The following is an 18,128-nucleotide window of genomic DNA, read 5'->3' on the forward strand; positions in this document are numbered from 1 at the left end:
GAGTAGATAACCGATACCAATTAGATGGTTTCAAGTCAATTCAACAATTTAACAGTCAGTTGATGAACGTACAATGTGTTCATATTCATGCAAGTATCTATTTTATGAAATGTGGACAATATTCAGCATTAAGAGCGAATATCATTAGATATCACTTCCAAGTTCTACATCCTCGTTGTCGACGTGTAGTCGCATTTCGATGTGCTAATGTAGTATGAGATATTGGGCCATTGCACTTATTTATAGTTGACTATCTGATTCTGTAACTTCGCAGTACATTATACCACACTATATCATAATAACATATAATTACTTTGGAGAACGGTTTTTCAGCCTTGTATCCGTATGAATATAAGTTATTCATACTTGTAAAATAATCAAGAAATCAATACAGATAGTTGTTTTGATGTTTTTTCTTAAACAAGGTCGAAGAAACAACTTTTCATTAGTTTGCATACAAACTAGTTACAAAGAATTATTTTCTAATTGTTGAATATAAATTGAATCGTTTTGAGCTTCTTTTTTAATGTGTCTATTTGTAGGTAGATTTGTTTGTCAACTTTATCTATTATCTATATAGATATCTATCTGAAATCAATTAGATTATAACTTATCTCATTAATATATTCGTTAAAATGATTGGTTATTCTATCACAGAAAAGTATATCCAGAAAGACCAATATTAAAAGACTCTATTTTAACTGAAGACCATAAAACACTGGACAGCTAACTGTTTTAGTACGTGATTTAGGATTCTTCAGGTCCTTTGTTAACCACAATACTATGATGAAGTCAGAATATAACTATTCATATTTCCGAATTTGGTTAATTCTTATTCCCACTCTCACCATTAGCTTTAGTCTACACAGACCACAACTCTTGCGGTAAGACTTCAACATTATTCATTATAAAGCTGGTCACAAGGATATAGACAATTCTTATTTCTAGACATAGTGATAAGTAGGCCATCTTAAATGGGACATAAGTTTCTACAGACCACATATCTGTATATTTAGTTATCTTTCTTCTACATTAAAATACTCGTTTACAAAAAGTGTGCAGGAGTAGGTTAGATAAAAAAAGGGGATGACCAATTGAAGGTGTGATATGAGTCCGTGAAGTTATTTACTGTTGGATTAAGCAGTGTTGGTCTGTACAAACTCCCTAGTTGGAGTTCTTGTGCCTTCGTAGCCAATTGTTGGAGACGTTGCGTGATGTGAACCAGAATCTGTTTGTGTCTCAGATCTATTCACATATTGAGCTTCAAAATTATCTCATTTTTCTGTTCCGTGAGTTTATTCTTTCTTTCTGAACGATATTGTATATGCCTCATGTTTTTCACTACTATTGATACTCCTAGTACTTCTACTACACTGATATTTGTTTTGGAATCCCATCTCGTTGTCCTGATATGGTATGGTAAAGTGAATCAGTGTGCAAATATGTGTCAAGCTGATTACTGAATTTAAAACGTTTATCATTATTTTCAACTGTATCACTGACAGGATTTATCCTTTTTTTTTTGTAATCTTATTCTCACAGGTTATATTCTTTGTGTGGATGCATTCAAACGTCCAGATATTTATCAAGTTTGTGCATTAGTCTTTGCGCTTGCTGGTCGAAATAATCCTGCTCAGAATTTAGGTGTATGTTGTTGTTTGATTTAATCTGTAATAATCTCTTATTCTCTTGTATGCATTTATTTTGCTATTCACTGTATTTGTAACTTTTTTGTAAAGTTATATCTTCATCAGCTAACCTAATCACATTTTAACTGATAAGACATAAATTTGAACTGTCCTCTATTTATTAAGGTTTATCTAGTCATTTAAGCATCATCTTCGTAAGTCTAGTCTTAAAAGTGACCAGTCTTCTACTCGTTTTCAATTCCAATTGGAATATTTTGGTCAACAAACGGATATACAATTCTGTAATCGACCTAGAAAACTCTTTTACTCACCGTTGAAACATATATTTGTGTGCTGTTTTTATCAAAGTTGATGGAATGAGATCCACACCCATCATTTAATAATCCATAGTTTGAGTGCTTACACCAGTGAGCTACTAACCGTCTATAGATTTTAAGCTTTTACTTACATATCTTTCATTTGCTATTCACATGAAAATGCGATATCACACTTTGTCACTTAAGTAATTTAGACACTTTAAAATTAAAATTAACAGTTGAATTGTATATGAGTCATTGGGTAGGTATTTCACCTATCTCCAATTTCATTGTTTTACCAATCCCCCAAATCATGTATCTCAGGTTCTTGCAGATCTGTTTTTTTACGTACTTACTGAAATCAATATTACCAATTATTTTATTATTATAACTGATCATCAATACTTGATTAGTCCGACAAAAAAACTGACATCCTACATCGTTTAGATCCACTCTTTAATCAGTGTCCTCTTGCACATCGCTCCTTTTACTGTACTTAAGTCAATCCACCCAATTACAAAATGGTTTCCTCAAAAAAATATTCTAATTCTATTGTTCGTCAACTATTGTTTGTTTAAGATGTAGAGTATTATTCAGTTGTATCGATTATCAGCTCTATCTAATCAAATTGAACTTTCCTAATTGTACCGATCTGTAATGTCAAGGTTATTTGCATTGTATTTTTAATTATTTTAATCAGTCAAGTGTAAAAAGGTTGTTACAACATGATAAACATTAAAAAGTGAAAAGATTAAATCTATTGAGTTTATTTAATTTGTCTTATAGTTGAAATCATGAGTCAAATGAAGCTAGACCACCATGAAAAACCTGGAAGCACTGGACGGCCGTTTCCTCTTATTATGGGACTCATGATTTCAACTGTGAAAATATTGAAATTTCCACAAAACCCCTTCTGATTATAATCATATGCTCATTAGTGACTGACTTCAAGATATGTGTCCTGGAGTTCTAGTGAGAAGCAGTGATCAGTGGAGTTCAACCACGTCTGTTGGGAGATAAAAACTCACTGAAGACAATTGGTGGACGGTTGCTCAAAATTCTTGAATTGGTTGAAGTTAGACATTAACACCGTTGGATGCCGACCGGCTCAGTGGTCTGTCGGTTAAGGGCTCTGGCGCGAGACTGGTAGGTCCTGGGTTCGAATCTCGCGAGTGTGGGATCGTGGATGCGCACTGCTGAAGAGTCCAATAATAGGACGAAACGACCGTCCAGTGCTCCCAGGTTTTCCATGATGGTCTAGCTTCAATTGACTCATGATTTCAACTATGAAAATACTGAAATCTCCACAAAACCCCTTCTAATTTGTCTTGTAGTATCAGTTTATATGTTAAGCCCATATACTTTATTCTAGCTTCTGACCAAACTAATTCGCCTGTCCATTATCAGTCATATTTTGGTCTTGTTAATTATTCGCTTATTGACCTTGACTATACTTTTATATGAGCGTATATGTGTACCCTTCGTATCCTATTCATCATATGTCTGTCATTATTTTTTGTCTGATTATAAATATTGAGTAATGCTTGCTCATAACGAGTTGGCTTCCCAGCCATCTCCGATACGCATGATTTTCGTTTCGCTCTCGAATTGGCTTCCCAGCCATCTCCAATACGCATTGTTTTCGCTTCGCTCTCGAGTTGGCTTCCCAGCCATCTCCACTATGCGTCATCTCTGCTTCGCTCGCTTACACTTGCTCATGTACTCACGGCTTTCTGGTCTTCATCATTCATCAATAAAGATGTAGTTGCCGCTTCCTTTTGCCTTCTGATTTTATACACCGTTAAGATTGGTATAGTAACGGTTATCGAAGTGAATTATTAATGAAGCACGGCACTACAGTCTTACCTTAATTAAATAATATTCTTTATAATTAATATGATTATCGACTTGCTCCTAGTTATCATTTGTTGTTGTTGTGATGATTACCTTTCTCTTCTTTTTTTTTCAATGAAAAATAAACACACACATAAACAAATAGAATCTTCCAGTTCCCCTTTGGAAAGATCTAACTGTGCCTCCACGAGAATCTCAACTCAAATTACCTGTCAATTCTCATACATCGGAGTTAAAATCAGAAAATAGGTATGTTCTGAAAGAATGGTTGCTTTCTTAGATTAATGACTTTTTTTATAAGGTTGTAGAGACTTTTAAATCTCGTTGAAATCAAGAACCAATTTTGGAAGGAAGTAGCCTTCCATTGCTCCCAGGTTTTCGATAGTTAGATTGGTTTGTGGTTTCAATGAAGTTTATATCAGTTGAACAAGTCAGCGGTTTGTGAGATTCAATTACTGAATGGATAAAGCGTTGGGTTTTAAGGATCGAGTGCCAAGGTGAACATCAGCATAATGAGATGCAGGCAAATCCATCTGACCTCTAAGGAAAATATCCTAATAACTCCAGATTATTTATTGAATCGAGAGTATATATATTTATATTTCTTGTGATTTAACGATCCACATCATTGTAGTCAAAAGGTTGAGCAAGAAAATTATAAATCAGGAGGCAATTGAAAAGTCTTATTGCCTCGTTTTTAAATAGTACGTAACCCAATTTCACACAGGCATCTTATCATTATTGCTGATCGAACAGTCAATCGATTACGTATTGTGTTCTCTGTTTCATACTACTGAATGAATACAATTCACTCACCTTGATTTGAATGTGAATAAAGACGTTTATAGTAGAACCTATGTACCGAGTACAGGTTTATGCACTCAGTTTTGATTGACGCTTTCATAACCTGTAAGGCCTGATAACAGACTATAGCAACTCTCCTGCAATTAATTTTGCTTTGTTAAGCCCTTCAATTAACTTATTTAACAGACTGTTATTCGAACAGTAACAATTTGTCTATTTCTTTGTATTATTATGATCAATGTCACGTCTGTATAAACGTGTACACTTGATCACATGTGACAGCCTACGCACATATCGCTCTCTAGCTTAAATGTTAGTCGCTTAAATATTGCTCCATGATTTATTCTTTTTCCCATATACATATGTGCTCGAGTCCTATTAATAGCCTTCGCCTTGGTTCGATTTGAATATAAATTCACCTCTGTATTTGCTAACACACATATATTAGTCCCTCTGCTTCAATTCCTTCGATGTGTTTATAACTTTGTTGTCTGAGCTATCCACTAATAAACTGTAGTCGCCACTTCTTATTGCCTTATGAATTCAAACACCGTTAGGATTAATAGAATAACGGTTATCAGGGTGATTAATAAACACCCGGGCAGTATCACAGCCCTCACACAAATCAAATGAGATTTGTGTGGCGCATATGTATCTGGTGCCTCTTTGTACCAATATTTATGTGTTCAAATAAATAAAAGTAATAAACAAAACAAAACCACTACAAGACGGTCTGGTCGCCCGCCCGAGTCGCCGAAGGTGATGGGATCCTGTAACTTAGAGCTTGAGAAGTGAATGTATTAACCTACTGAATTAATTCTCCATAAGCACAATCTAAGTAGACACAAAATGTCCAAATGTAACACTTTGTGTTTACACAAAGTTACCATGAGGCTTGCTACATATTCTGAAATCGTTCAATAGCGTTGGCTAACTAAAAAGAGGGTTTTATATGTATATTTCGATCAACTTTTGACTAAGTATGAAAGCTAAATCACTAAAAGTTTATCCTCTTGACAGTACACAATCTGCATTGTCTTTTGATCGGAAATTCTGCTGCAATTTTCAATTCCGTGTCGTTCTTGAAAGTCCGAAGTTGGTTACTAATGTGTATAACAAGAATCACTATGAAAGGAGGCAAAATTCATTTATTTGACTTTATTGTCGTTTGCCCTAGATTTATATTAATGAGTATATGTGTTATTTGTAAGGGTTTGTATCTTCCTGTTGTTGATTTCAATGACTACAACTGATTAGCCACATTCCGGGCGAATCGGGTCAATATTCCTATTAATTTGCAAGTTTTTAGTAGAGTTGAACAGTGGTTGGCAAAAAAATGTAGGACTTATGTGTCGTTTTATTTAGAATTCGTCAGTTAGACGTACTTGCTTCTCAATGTTGATGGTCAGAATAATATTCGAAGCTCGTAACTTTCCCTTCTCACACTCATCGCGTTATCCGCTGAGTTACTAAGTTCGAAGGTGAAGGAGACTGGGTTGGAGTTTTGTTTTGAGTATCAGCACTGGGATTCAGCAACATGCAACTGAAGAGTTCCACCATAAATTTTGTTTACTATCACTGTAAAATTATTTTCGAATTGAAATTCTATCATTTTATTAAATAGTACTATCATATATTTTTTCATTTAATTACTTAACCTTTCCATTCATTCACTGATGTCAGGCCTATTTCTCCTTCCGTCAATATTCGAAATAAATCTTGTTCACCTGATCAGAGACAATCTATCCATCAGTCGACAGATCAATTTATTACGAATACATCAGTAGCACCAAGAGAAAGACCACGGCCTAATTGCTCTGCTAGTAATCGTGTAATTATGGGTAACACTGTAAATCCAATAATTACACCACCGATTGTACCACCATCAATGACTAATAATAATAATAGTAATAATAATAATAATAATCCCGTTACGACAAACTTTGCTGACTTTTCCAAGTCAGATATACTAACTGTATCCAATCAAAATGTTAGTTTGGCATTTCAAGATTCTTTTAATCAACAACCATCAACAAATGTAAGTTGTATGCATCTAAATGAAGTATACTGTATAGTGTGAATACTTCTTTTAACGTTACATACTATTCACATCTTTTTATATAGAGTTTAATTGGATTTTTGTTGAAACCCCTATGTATACTGTTCTGTAGACAGTTGTACCACTGCCGGGTTGCAGAGTGAATATCAACTCTGGAATTCAGGTACATCCAGCTGACAAGTCTCAAATAGGACGGAACATGCATCCTGGATTGTATTGCTTTCTTCATTCCATCTGTTATACTTTAACATGTATCATAATAACTATATTCAGACAATCTGCACTGGATCCACATCTGCCAACCAAGCCTGATCGAATTTCAGTCAGAAATATTAACTCTCTGATTAGTTATAAATTAATTACTTTCCTTTAGGAAAAAAGTATATCGGAAGTCAAACAGGTGTCACTAGTGGTATTTGATGATTTATCGTGTCATATCAAAAAATGTTTAAATTTGGAAATGTATACTATGGAATGCTGGTTTAGTGATTCTTATGGTTAAGCGTTCACTACGATTCTGATGCCTGGATGTCCTAGGTTCAATTCATGGTAAGGTTGTAGGTGCGCACTACGGATTTTATTTATTTATTTAAACACATAAATATTGGTACAAAGGGGCACTAGATATATATGCGCCACACAAATCGAATGAGATTTGTGTGAGGGTTGTGATACTGCCCAGGTACCCAAACCGAAGCAGGTGGTTTTCTTAGGGGGCCACACCCCGAGCCTTTGACATAAAGATCTGATCCACAAGGCAGTGGAGCATCGTGATTAGATGAAGTCCCATGGTAGCCGGTGACCAACGATTGATTTATACGCCATTTTTTACCTCAGGATACTGGAGTCCATGTGCACCATTGGTTTGGAATCAGGGTTTTACAACTCCCCTAGGTGAACTCTACATGTCCACCAACCCTGTTAAAGCACCGGACATTCACTTTTCGTCCTCTTAATTTCGTAAACAACAGTAATGCCACGAGAAGGCAGTGAGTAGGACTTCTCTGATAGAGGCTATATACGTGTAGCCATATGAGAGCATTTTTCGAGGAAGAGTGGACTCTCCCCACTCTCGGCCGTACCAGAGCATTTGGGGGCGCGCACTACTGAAGAGATTATACTAGGAATTAACCGTTATCCAATGTCCCCTAACTTTTAGTAGTTCCCCTCGGATCCTAAGCTAGTCTCGTAACCCCCTAAGCTAGAACTACACAGTGACTTGAACACGAGAGAAAAGGCACAAAATATATGGGCAGCACTTTACTCCAAAGGTTCATTTATGTACAGAAAATACAGGGTTTTTATAGTATTTTAAAAGTCCTTGGGCTTTCCTAAAATTCTAGAATACTATTAAACATAGTAGCAGTGTAGCAATCAACCAATCAGAATCTGTGCATGTGGCTTTTCATTTTCGCGATGTTTCTAACAAAACTTCTAATCAAACGCTGAATGGATAAAATGCTTCTTAATGTTTCCTGAGCTTGTCATGTCTATTGCGGTTAGCTCATTATTATGAATAGTGTAATAGAGAATTACTACAGTATCACTATTGGCTCTTATTCTAAAACATTTAATAACGTTTTAAACAACTGAGTTGTGTCGATTCCTTTGATTTTAACTGAAAAGTCGTGATAAAGATTAGTCTTATATTATTATCTTTCATATTACAATGTCATCTCATGTATTGACTATCTCTGTTTTGTTTTGTTTTTCATCCAATCCTATCATCAGCATATAATCCACGATAATAGGAATAGAACTAATTTATGAATCAGTAATTAACTAAATGATTTTTACAATACAACCTTGTACAATTTACATTTTTAGCCTTCTATACAGTTATCTTTAAAATTATGAGGTCAATTAAAATTGATCGTGACATGTATATCACTATAGCTTATAACCCCATTTAGTCAACTTAGTCTAATAGTATCACATTGGTTACACCCTCTTTTTGTATAACTGCCCTGGTACGGCCGACGGTGGGGAGAGTCAGCTCTCTCTCTCGAAATGCCCTCAGATGTCCACACGTATACAGCCCCTTCCAGGTATGTCCTACTCCTTGCCTTCTCGTGGCGAGCGTGTTGTTTACGAAGTTGAGAGGACGAAAAGCGAATGTCCGACGCTTTGACCGGGTTGGTGAACTGCTATGGTTGAAGCTATTACGAGTTCACCTAGTCTGTGAACGGAGCAAAGATTTGTGACCAAAGACCAATAAGCTAGCTATTCTGATGCATCTCAGCCCCCGCTAACTAGAGAGAGAAGTCAAAGTACGACTGGGGAACTAATATATTCCTCAAGCAGCCGGAAGCACAAGCGATTTAACAGGCACAAATTAAACGTATATGTACAACATAAAACTGTTCTTCGGAAGCGTTACAAAATAGCATACTAAAAGACACAACGGGTCACTAGCGGTTAATATTTTCCCAAGTGGGAAATACGATATGGAGGTGAAAAGAGCGCTTTTGGAGCGAAAACAAAGAATTTCAAAATAAAATTACAGAAATAAGGTATTTACCTGGTGAGTTCTGAGGATCGAACATTCTCAACATGGACATAGAGGGTTCACCTAGGAGAGTTGCAAAACCCTGATTCCAAATCAATGGTGCACATGGGCTCCAGGATCTTGAGGGAACAAACGGTGTATGAATGAATCGTTGGTCCCCATCATTACTCTTCTCTTTTTTTCCTTCTTTTATATATACACATCTTCCTCTCCTCCCATTCTCATTATTTTGTGTGGCGCATATGTATCCGGTGCCCTTTGTACCAATATATATGTGATTAAATAAATAAATGGTCACCGGCTACCATGGGACTTCATCTCCTAAAGTTACTCAATCGCCTTGTGGATTAGACCTTTAGGTCGAACGCCCCGGGTGTGGCCCGCTAAGAAAACCACCTGCTTCGGTCTGAGCATCCGGGTAGTATCACAGCCCTCACACAAATCAAATGAGATTTGTGTGGCGCATATATATCTAGTGCCCCTTTGTACCAATATTTATGTGTTCAAATAAATAAATAAATAGTCAGTCACATATAGTATAAAACCTGGAGTATATATCTATTGATTCATGTTTTCATACCACGTTAGCATGATGTAATAAAATCATCAAAACAAATATTAGAGTAATAGAAGTAGTAACAATATCAATAGTTGTAGAAGTCATCCAACATAGACAACAGTATCCATGATGAAAGGATAAACTCGCTGAATAAAAAAGTAGGAGATAATTTAACACATAAGATCTGTAGGAAGCACAAAAAATAATTAAGCTGAGTTATTTTAACTGATTCTGAGTCATGTCACCCAATGTTGTTAATCATCAGTTACGATAATTACATGGACCCAAACCTGATAAATTTTACTTACCAACACTTTCTAATCCAACAATAATTGACTTCATGAACTGATGCCACATCCTGGATTGACCGGGCCTCAGCTTTCTTCCGACACTGGCATACTTTCGACTATTAGAATGTCAGATATGAAATTTATCCATATACTTTAGTTTGTACAGTTCAATAGTATATCAATATATTTCATTCAATTAAATTTTTACCTCTATGTGTTAAATCAATATCATTCGTTTTTTTATGTGATAGTCCTTTGTTTAATTTGTTGCTTTTTAGTTATTGGGACATAAACGTTGTCCAAGTGATACATCTTCATTTTTGAAAATTTTCACTCCAACTTTACGTCATATACAAAGTTTAGCATCTTTGTCACAAGTATCTCAATCATTTGATTCAATGGCAAATAGTTACTCAACTATTGAATACACTAGTGTAGGCAGTATTATTTCAAGGTATGTATGATATTTTCACGTTGATTGAGTGATTCTGCTCATTTATATGCCATTAGTTTTTTTTATATCTAGTTATGTGGTTAGGGCATTGATATGAGATGTTTGGAGATAGTTGGCAGGAAAATCTCTTTTACTTTAAGTTTCCTACTAGTTGGCAACTGTCAACAAGAAAAGCATGTATACGCAACTTTGTGGGAATTGATGTTCCCTGACAGATATGAACCTGTATCACTCAGTTTCATAGTCTAGAACCTTATCACTGAGTTATTCGAGCCACAGCTGACTCCACAGTATGACTGAAAGAATAATAATAACAATAGAAAGAGCCCTCTTTATTTCAGTTTCCACACTTGGACCCCACTGTCGTTCTAATTGACTACCATAATTCAGACCCTGTTCACTATAATATTTATCTAACGAAATCTCTGTGAGACTCAATTCCGTAAAGCTCACTGTTACGGTTTCAATTAGACAGATTCTGTAAGTCGATTCGACTTCGTATAATTGACATTTCAGAATGTCTTTACCAGTTATCATCAAGGTGTTCTATATTAAATCTAGATTTTAGACTATCTTACCGATATATTTTTACTTCCATATGTCCGCTTAACAGGATCGCTAATTTATTAAGTCTCCTTACATCAACAATACTAATGACTTTCATTTAACTATTCCACTCACTAAGTATGCTGACGCTTATATAGCTTCACGCAAGTAAACAAAAGTAACTTCTCTCTGACACTAGCTCACTTTGATGAGAATACAAGAAAAGCCAATCGATTTACTCTGAATATTTTGACAACTCACATGACAATAGGTATCAATTACAAAAATACAAATCAACAAAAATGGGAAATAACAGTCTGTACATAACTGGGTCATTTGTAGTAGAAAACTGAGTAGTAAATACATGATTACTAAGCGGTAATTTATAGACAATAAAATGATATATCGACGGGTATTGATCTCAATAAAAGCTTACAATTAGGATAATGTAAAAATGCCCTTTTAATACACGATAAAAATATGTATGATAATTCTCAAAATTTCACCTATTTCATTTTTTGTCCCCAAATGCCCTGGTACGGCTGAGCGTGGGGAGGGGCCACCCTCCTTCTCGAAATGCTCTCGCATGACCACGCGTACATAGCCTCTTCCAGGGAAGCCCTACTCACTGCCTTCGCGTGGCGGGGGTGTTGTTTACGAAATTGAGAGGATGGAAAGTGAATGTCCGGCGCTTTAACCGGGTTGGTAAATACGGATTTATTTTTGTATATATCAATGATATAAATTTATGATTTCCTTGAAAAACTATTCTTTAGTTTTGTTTTACACATTTCATGCTCTCCCTTCAGTTCAAAACAAAATGAAGTGTTAATATCGCCACGTTTAAATGTAATTGATCAACCGACTACTATAACTACCACTCTTGGTGTTCAACATTTATCATCTAGTGGAAATCCCGACAATTTTATTTCATCATCATCACAACAACAGCAACACTTATCATCAACAATGTCTTCGTCTACACCTTTACAACATATTCAGTGTAATCAAACCATGATAAATAATAATAAAAGTATCACGAAAACTGTCGATAATGTTGATACCACTGCTACTAATGTTTATGATGATGATATTCTTTTCGGTGCTGCTTTTGACGCTATTCGCGGTAGTAGTGGCAGTAATAATGATTATAAACATTAACAGATCACAGTAAGTTATTGTAATGATACTTCTTATTTACATCTTCAAGATCATTTCTGTTTATTTTTAAGTGAATAATGTCAGGTAGTTTGTGGTAATCGGCTGGAAGCCTTGTTTTGAACCCTTTGGTTTCCTCTTAATTGGTACGTATATTTGAGCAAATATGGTGCATATCTCTGTAGTTTACTGGACCTTATGTTGTTGTTGATATTATATGTCGTTTTAATTCTAATCAAGGAAGATATATTCGTTTTGCTTAAATTTTGGTTAACTTGATTAATTTTATTTAGTGAGTCACACGCTACTTTTTAAATTTGTAAGTAGTGTCATGTGGTCAAATCAAATAGTTTTATCTATCGTGTGCAATATACAGAAACTAAGAAAAAGGAGTGTTTCATTCCACTTGTAGTGGTAATTATTGTATTTTGGGAAAATTCCAAACATTATTTTGAAATCTATTTACAGACTTGATTAAAATAAAATATATAATCACGTAACAAACTAGTTAGTAATTAGGTACAATTCATAGTTAGGATCCACTAACGCTTATCTGGAGTACACTCACTGTTCATAATTTAAACGAGGCATATACGCAGTTGATTAGGTTTTCTGGTGAGACTGTAACTTATGGACGACATTTGAGTGATGCTAGGGTGATCTTGAGAGTGTCCAACTAATATCTAAGACCAAATGAATGTTACAAACCAGTGTGGGGAATTAGAATTATGATTTACAGATGATGGTTAAGGTTAGGAATTATATTTAGGGTTTTAATCGCGAACTGATATCAGCTATAATTCCGAAAATCCATTTAGCCAAATGGATGAGTGAAGGTCGCTCAAAAATCCGATACTTGTTATCTTATACCTGATTGGTTCGTCCATAAAAGTTAAATATGTATTTAACTTATCAAAATTTGTCTGTTCAACATTATGGATTGTATTATGACCGTTTTGCAACTAATTTTATGTACCCTGTCATTCAATATCATACATCTTCTGTATTATGATGTATACTAACATTCTTCGAACACTAATATAGATTTTATGAAGGTCACAAATCATAATGGTTTCGAATCTAATTGTGAAAAATCGTATTCGAATGAAGTTTTTCGTTAAAACAAACGTATTAAGTTGTTTATCTTTTTTATTATTTATCTTTTGACCCCTACAGAATAACCAATATGCAATTCAATCATTCTTTGAAATGATTTCATACGATTCGAACCATTCTACTTCTTCAGATGATGTTTACTTTGTATTTTTTTTTTCTTCTTTGATGACAATGGGAAAACACACGCATATTCTACTCCTTTGTAATGTATACATGAATCAATCTGCTTATAGAATATAATCATACATTTTTGATTTAATTCAATCATATGATTTCTTTCTCTTTTTAAAACAAAAGCATCCAATTTTTAATGTTTAGTGTAGATTATACTTTAGAATGGATTAATAAACATTTAACCAGTGAATTCAATCAGATCTCAAATTCTTCTTATATTTAAGTAGTATGTTTGTATTCGTTTTTTGATATCAATGGGATTAACTCTTTTATCTCATCCCTTATTTAAACAACTCATATACATGATGCACTTACTATTATATATATGGTTTCATCCCCTCTCGTTCTCTATGACTCGCACATGGATTACATACTGCACAATTCGTATACTCTCTTCTTTTATCTTTGGCTTTTAACCTGTCCTGTTTGATTTCTTCTTCTTTAATATTTTCAAATTTCAATATGTATATATAGATAGATGTGTAAATTTACTTAACAATACGATTCATATATTTATATTTATTACATACATAGAATCTTATGAAAGTTGATTTCTTTTAATTTTCCTGGTAATGGTACTATAATTAACCTTTTTTTTCTTTGATTATTTTAAACAAATATAATAGTTGTTCAATGTTCAATGTTGATTAGTTACTATCTTCACTTTACTGTTCTTTATGTGGTGTGTATAATTTTTCTGTTGTTGCTTGTAAGCCTAATTTAATTGATTTTATGTTTGTAGCTGATTTACACATTTATTGCTTCTGTCCATTATGTATTATTTGTATTTTACTCTAACAATGTATTTGTGTGTATGTTTTGGTGCTTATGGCTTTTGTCTCATTTTCACTACTTCTTGTTTATGATGACCTACGAGTAGATTTTACAGAAAATAACCATCGTATATATAGAGAGAGAGAGATTGAAAAGATTATCCTTTGGTCATTATTTTGCATTTTATTCTTTTATTGTGTTCGAAGTCTATTCTGGTTGATTGATTTGTTTAATGATGGTAGTATTGGGGATTTCGTGTGTTTTTCATCTTTTTTTTCTTTTGCTATCTCTGATTAATGGTAAGTTTTCAGTTTTTAAAGGTTGTATATTTGAAGAAAAAAAATCATTTTGTTAAGAAAAACCTTGATGAGACAAAGTTTTTATTTATTTATTTCGAAAATCGGATTTATTAAATTTAAAGATATGATCTTTGACGTTGACCATAATAAGTATGTGTAGTTGTCCCTCATCCATAAGATACATTAGCATAAATTTCTTTGACAATCTGTGTAATTATCAGAAGAGGGTTTTGTGGAGATTTTAGTAATTTTATATGGTTGAGATTATGAGTCAATTGAAGCTAGACCACCATGGAAAACCTGGAAGCACTGTACGGCCGTTTCGTCCTATTGTTGGACTCCTAAGCAGTGCATATCCACGTAATTATTGAAGAATCGTTTTGATCACTCGTAAATAATTTTCATTAAAATTATCACCAATAGAAACAGAATAGCAGTTTAAGGATCCCCATAGAATATTCAAAAATGAACAATATTTGAGCGAAAAATTGTTTTCAATAACTTCATCATCAGGCTCTACAGTTATAAGTCTATAATTATGATATTTTACAAAGGCCAAAATGAGGCATGTATTAATTAATTTGACAATGTCATATGTTAAAAATGGTGAGTATTTGCATCTATTACGACATATATACTTCAAAATTGTGTTATTTGTAAATTAGAAAGGTCATTTGATAAAGGTCCAAAATGATTTGCAAAAAAGTGTCCAGTCACAACAGAATAGAAATAGGTTTGTAGCTTACTGGTCGTTAATTATGTCATGTTACTTGACAAGTTTATCAAATATTTCAAGTTAATAGTATGAATACTTTATTTAAAGGAATTAAATTAAAACTGATCCATTATGCTAGTACACAAATGTATATTCAAATTCAATGATATATTGTGGAGGATATTTGTTATTTAAGATGAGTTTTCTGGTATTGTGTGCACTAAACTGGTTGGTTTAATCATAAAAAAGACAACTAAAATAAACATACAAATAATGGCCATATAATTCTGAATGAATACTGATCGAATTACAGATTATCAGAATAAGCGTGTAGTCAATTTTGAGGAAAGTCTAATAACGCTTCATTCTGTAGTGTATGCTGATAGTTTTACCTAAAAACAAAATGAAAACTTCATAACTAAGGCGTCCAGCTTAAAGGACACGACACCTAAAATTCAATACATGTAGATACCCTTTATTGAGTTTTCCGTAAATTAGGATAGAATAAGTCTATCCATTGCTGATATTACGGAGATCTTAAGTGACTAAACAGTTAAGGACCCGCAAAAGTGATTTCCTCTCGTTCTCTATCACTTATCTTTATCTTTTCATTAATATTAATATGTGAGCACGCCCTTTTTTTTACATAGAAAATCTATTTTTCTGTCTAGTGACGTTGTTTTGATTCCAAGTTATTCTTCTATTAAAAATTTGATCACTCACACATACTTCATATCATTTCATACGATCATCTGTCGATTAACATTCTTCTAATTTATGTTAACAACTGAAGATTTGTTTATAAAATCCTACCTCATAACTAATTCTTCAACTAACTTCTAATAGGACGAAATGGCCGTCCAATGCTTCCAGGTTTTCCTTGGTAGTCTCGCTTCAACTAACTCATGCTTTTAACTTTTATTTATTTTTGTAAAGTTCTCTTTTTCCAATCAATATTTATTGGAGCATTTAAACAGACTATTACTAAATTAGTATTTTTTTTGCTTGTTTTTGCTTTAAATGAGTTAGTCAATTATGCACCATGTACTTTCATTCAAGTAATGATTATAGAAAACAAACAAAGTTTATAATGGCAATAATTCATGATATCGGATGTGATAATGGAATGTTGTCAGATTCTTACAAAATTATTTTCAATGTATGATTATAATTTTTGTTGTTGTTGAAAAAACTCCCACAAACATCATTTGGTAACATGATTATATTTATTAACATGAATTGAATGTTGATAGTGTTCACTATTGATTAATTGTATTATTCATGTAATCATTTTATATTCCTCATCCTCTCATCTATCTACGTTAGGAACAAATATTTAGAACATGTGATTATGGTATAATTAATTCGGAAGTTACATGGCGAAATTCGTAGAGATTATAATCTATTGACGACCTATAAAAGAATCTTGAGTGACCTTAAGAAATATTAGCCAATCAGGAAACAGCTAGTATAGAGTAAAAATATATATTATACAAAACCAAAGAATTAAAGTGGATACACTTCTTTTACATGGTTCAAAAACTTGTCAAGGTTAGAAAGAGGTTCAAATATTCTAAAATCGTAATGCATACGCTAGAGGAATTCATCTATATGGCTCTATAATAGTCGGTCTCTGAAGTCATGACAAGGTCGCAAAAACTCTTTCAGCCTCGACCGCATAGCTTCAATATTGTTTGTTTGTATTCCGGTTGTATAAGCTCGTCATTTTCATTATGCATATATCTCTACAATACTCATACCACTGAACAGCTGAAGCTTCACTAATGTCTGCGAATATTGCAGCCAATGTTACTGGTGCTTTTATTATACAGTTTGCAGCAATTATAATAATTTGCCTTAGTCTCATTGTGGATCGAGCGAAAAAAGTTCCTGTTCTAGCAAATGTCTTCCTCCAACATATATCACATCGAAAGACAACATCACAGTGGTTTGCACAAAGTCTACAAGTCATATGACTACCGCAATTACAAATAAAGAAACTTCTTAGTAGTTCCACTTATTGTAGCCGCTTAGTTGTCATGTCTTTTCTAAAATCTGCTGTGAACCGATCGTACATGAACATGTGGTGCTGAAATTGGCGCCATGACCTTGAAATCCCTCAGATGCTTCTGATTGGTTCGTCCATAAATTATACTTTCGCCATCTATATAATATTAAATGAAAATACCCAACTTCTTAATATTCAAATGTTTCTCTAAGCACGATACACTTATTACTCCAACGTTTAACAGTGACTTCTAACCGCTTCCTAGTTCACTGAAATTCCATTAAATTGAATCCCGCACGGAAGATAGATGAAAAGTACAACCAGGAGTATTATTTTGAAAGTTTATTTATGTACAGAAAACAAGCGTGCTTATTAATTGAAATGTTGTCTTGATACTATGGAAGCTTCTAGAAACACTAAATTTAGTAACTAAGTAAGTAAGCATCTAAACAGTGTGTGTTAAAATCCTTAATTTTTCTAAGAAGTTTCCATAAGATGCTCATTGGATAAAGGGTTTTCAACCTTTTTCCAGTCTCTGAAGACTTCTTTATAAAGTATCCGAGGGATCTCAACAAAATATATTGACATTTTCGGCCAGAAAATCTCAAATTTATATTGTGCGACTGATTATTTATATACATTCGTTTCTGTATGTAGCCATAACTTATCGGATCAGATACTGGATTTTTTAAAAAATTTTAAGGCGATAATTACTATACGACAAATCATGATATGTTATATAAGCAACGACCTACTGTGGGAGAGAACAAACCAGATTTCAGCGAACAAAGAAATCAGGAAGAAGCGCTAGAAGTGTATAGGACACACATTGAGGAAAGCAGCCAACTGCGTCACAAGGCAAGC

At 33.8% G+C, this 18,128-nt stretch overlaps 1 protein-coding gene across 1 annotated transcript in view; it reads left to right on the plus strand.

The window, feature by feature from the left end:
• Smp_176750 (serine/threonine kinase) overlaps positions 1 to 12,181 on the plus strand; it is a gene marked incomplete at both ends in the record, with an annotated part of 32,143 nt that extends 19,962 nt beyond the window's left edge. Inside the window, 3 exons of the mRNA XM_018798015.1 lie at positions 6,568 to 6,641; positions 10,299 to 10,474; positions 11,830 to 12,181. Of these exons, the coding sequence (XP_018652999.1) occupies positions 6,568 to 6,641; positions 10,299 to 10,474; positions 11,830 to 12,181 (602 nt within the window). The remainder of the gene's footprint in view (positions 1 to 6,567; positions 6,642 to 10,298; positions 10,475 to 11,829) is intronic.
• Between the last annotated feature and the right edge of the window lie 5,947 nt (positions 12,182 to 18,128).

The sequence above is a fragment of the Schistosoma mansoni genome, chromosome 6 (assembly GCF_000237925.1).
Source record: "Schistosoma mansoni strain Puerto Rico chromosome 6, complete genome".
Lineage (NCBI taxonomy): Eukaryota > Metazoa > Platyhelminthes > Trematoda > Strigeidida > Schistosomatidae > Schistosoma > Schistosoma mansoni.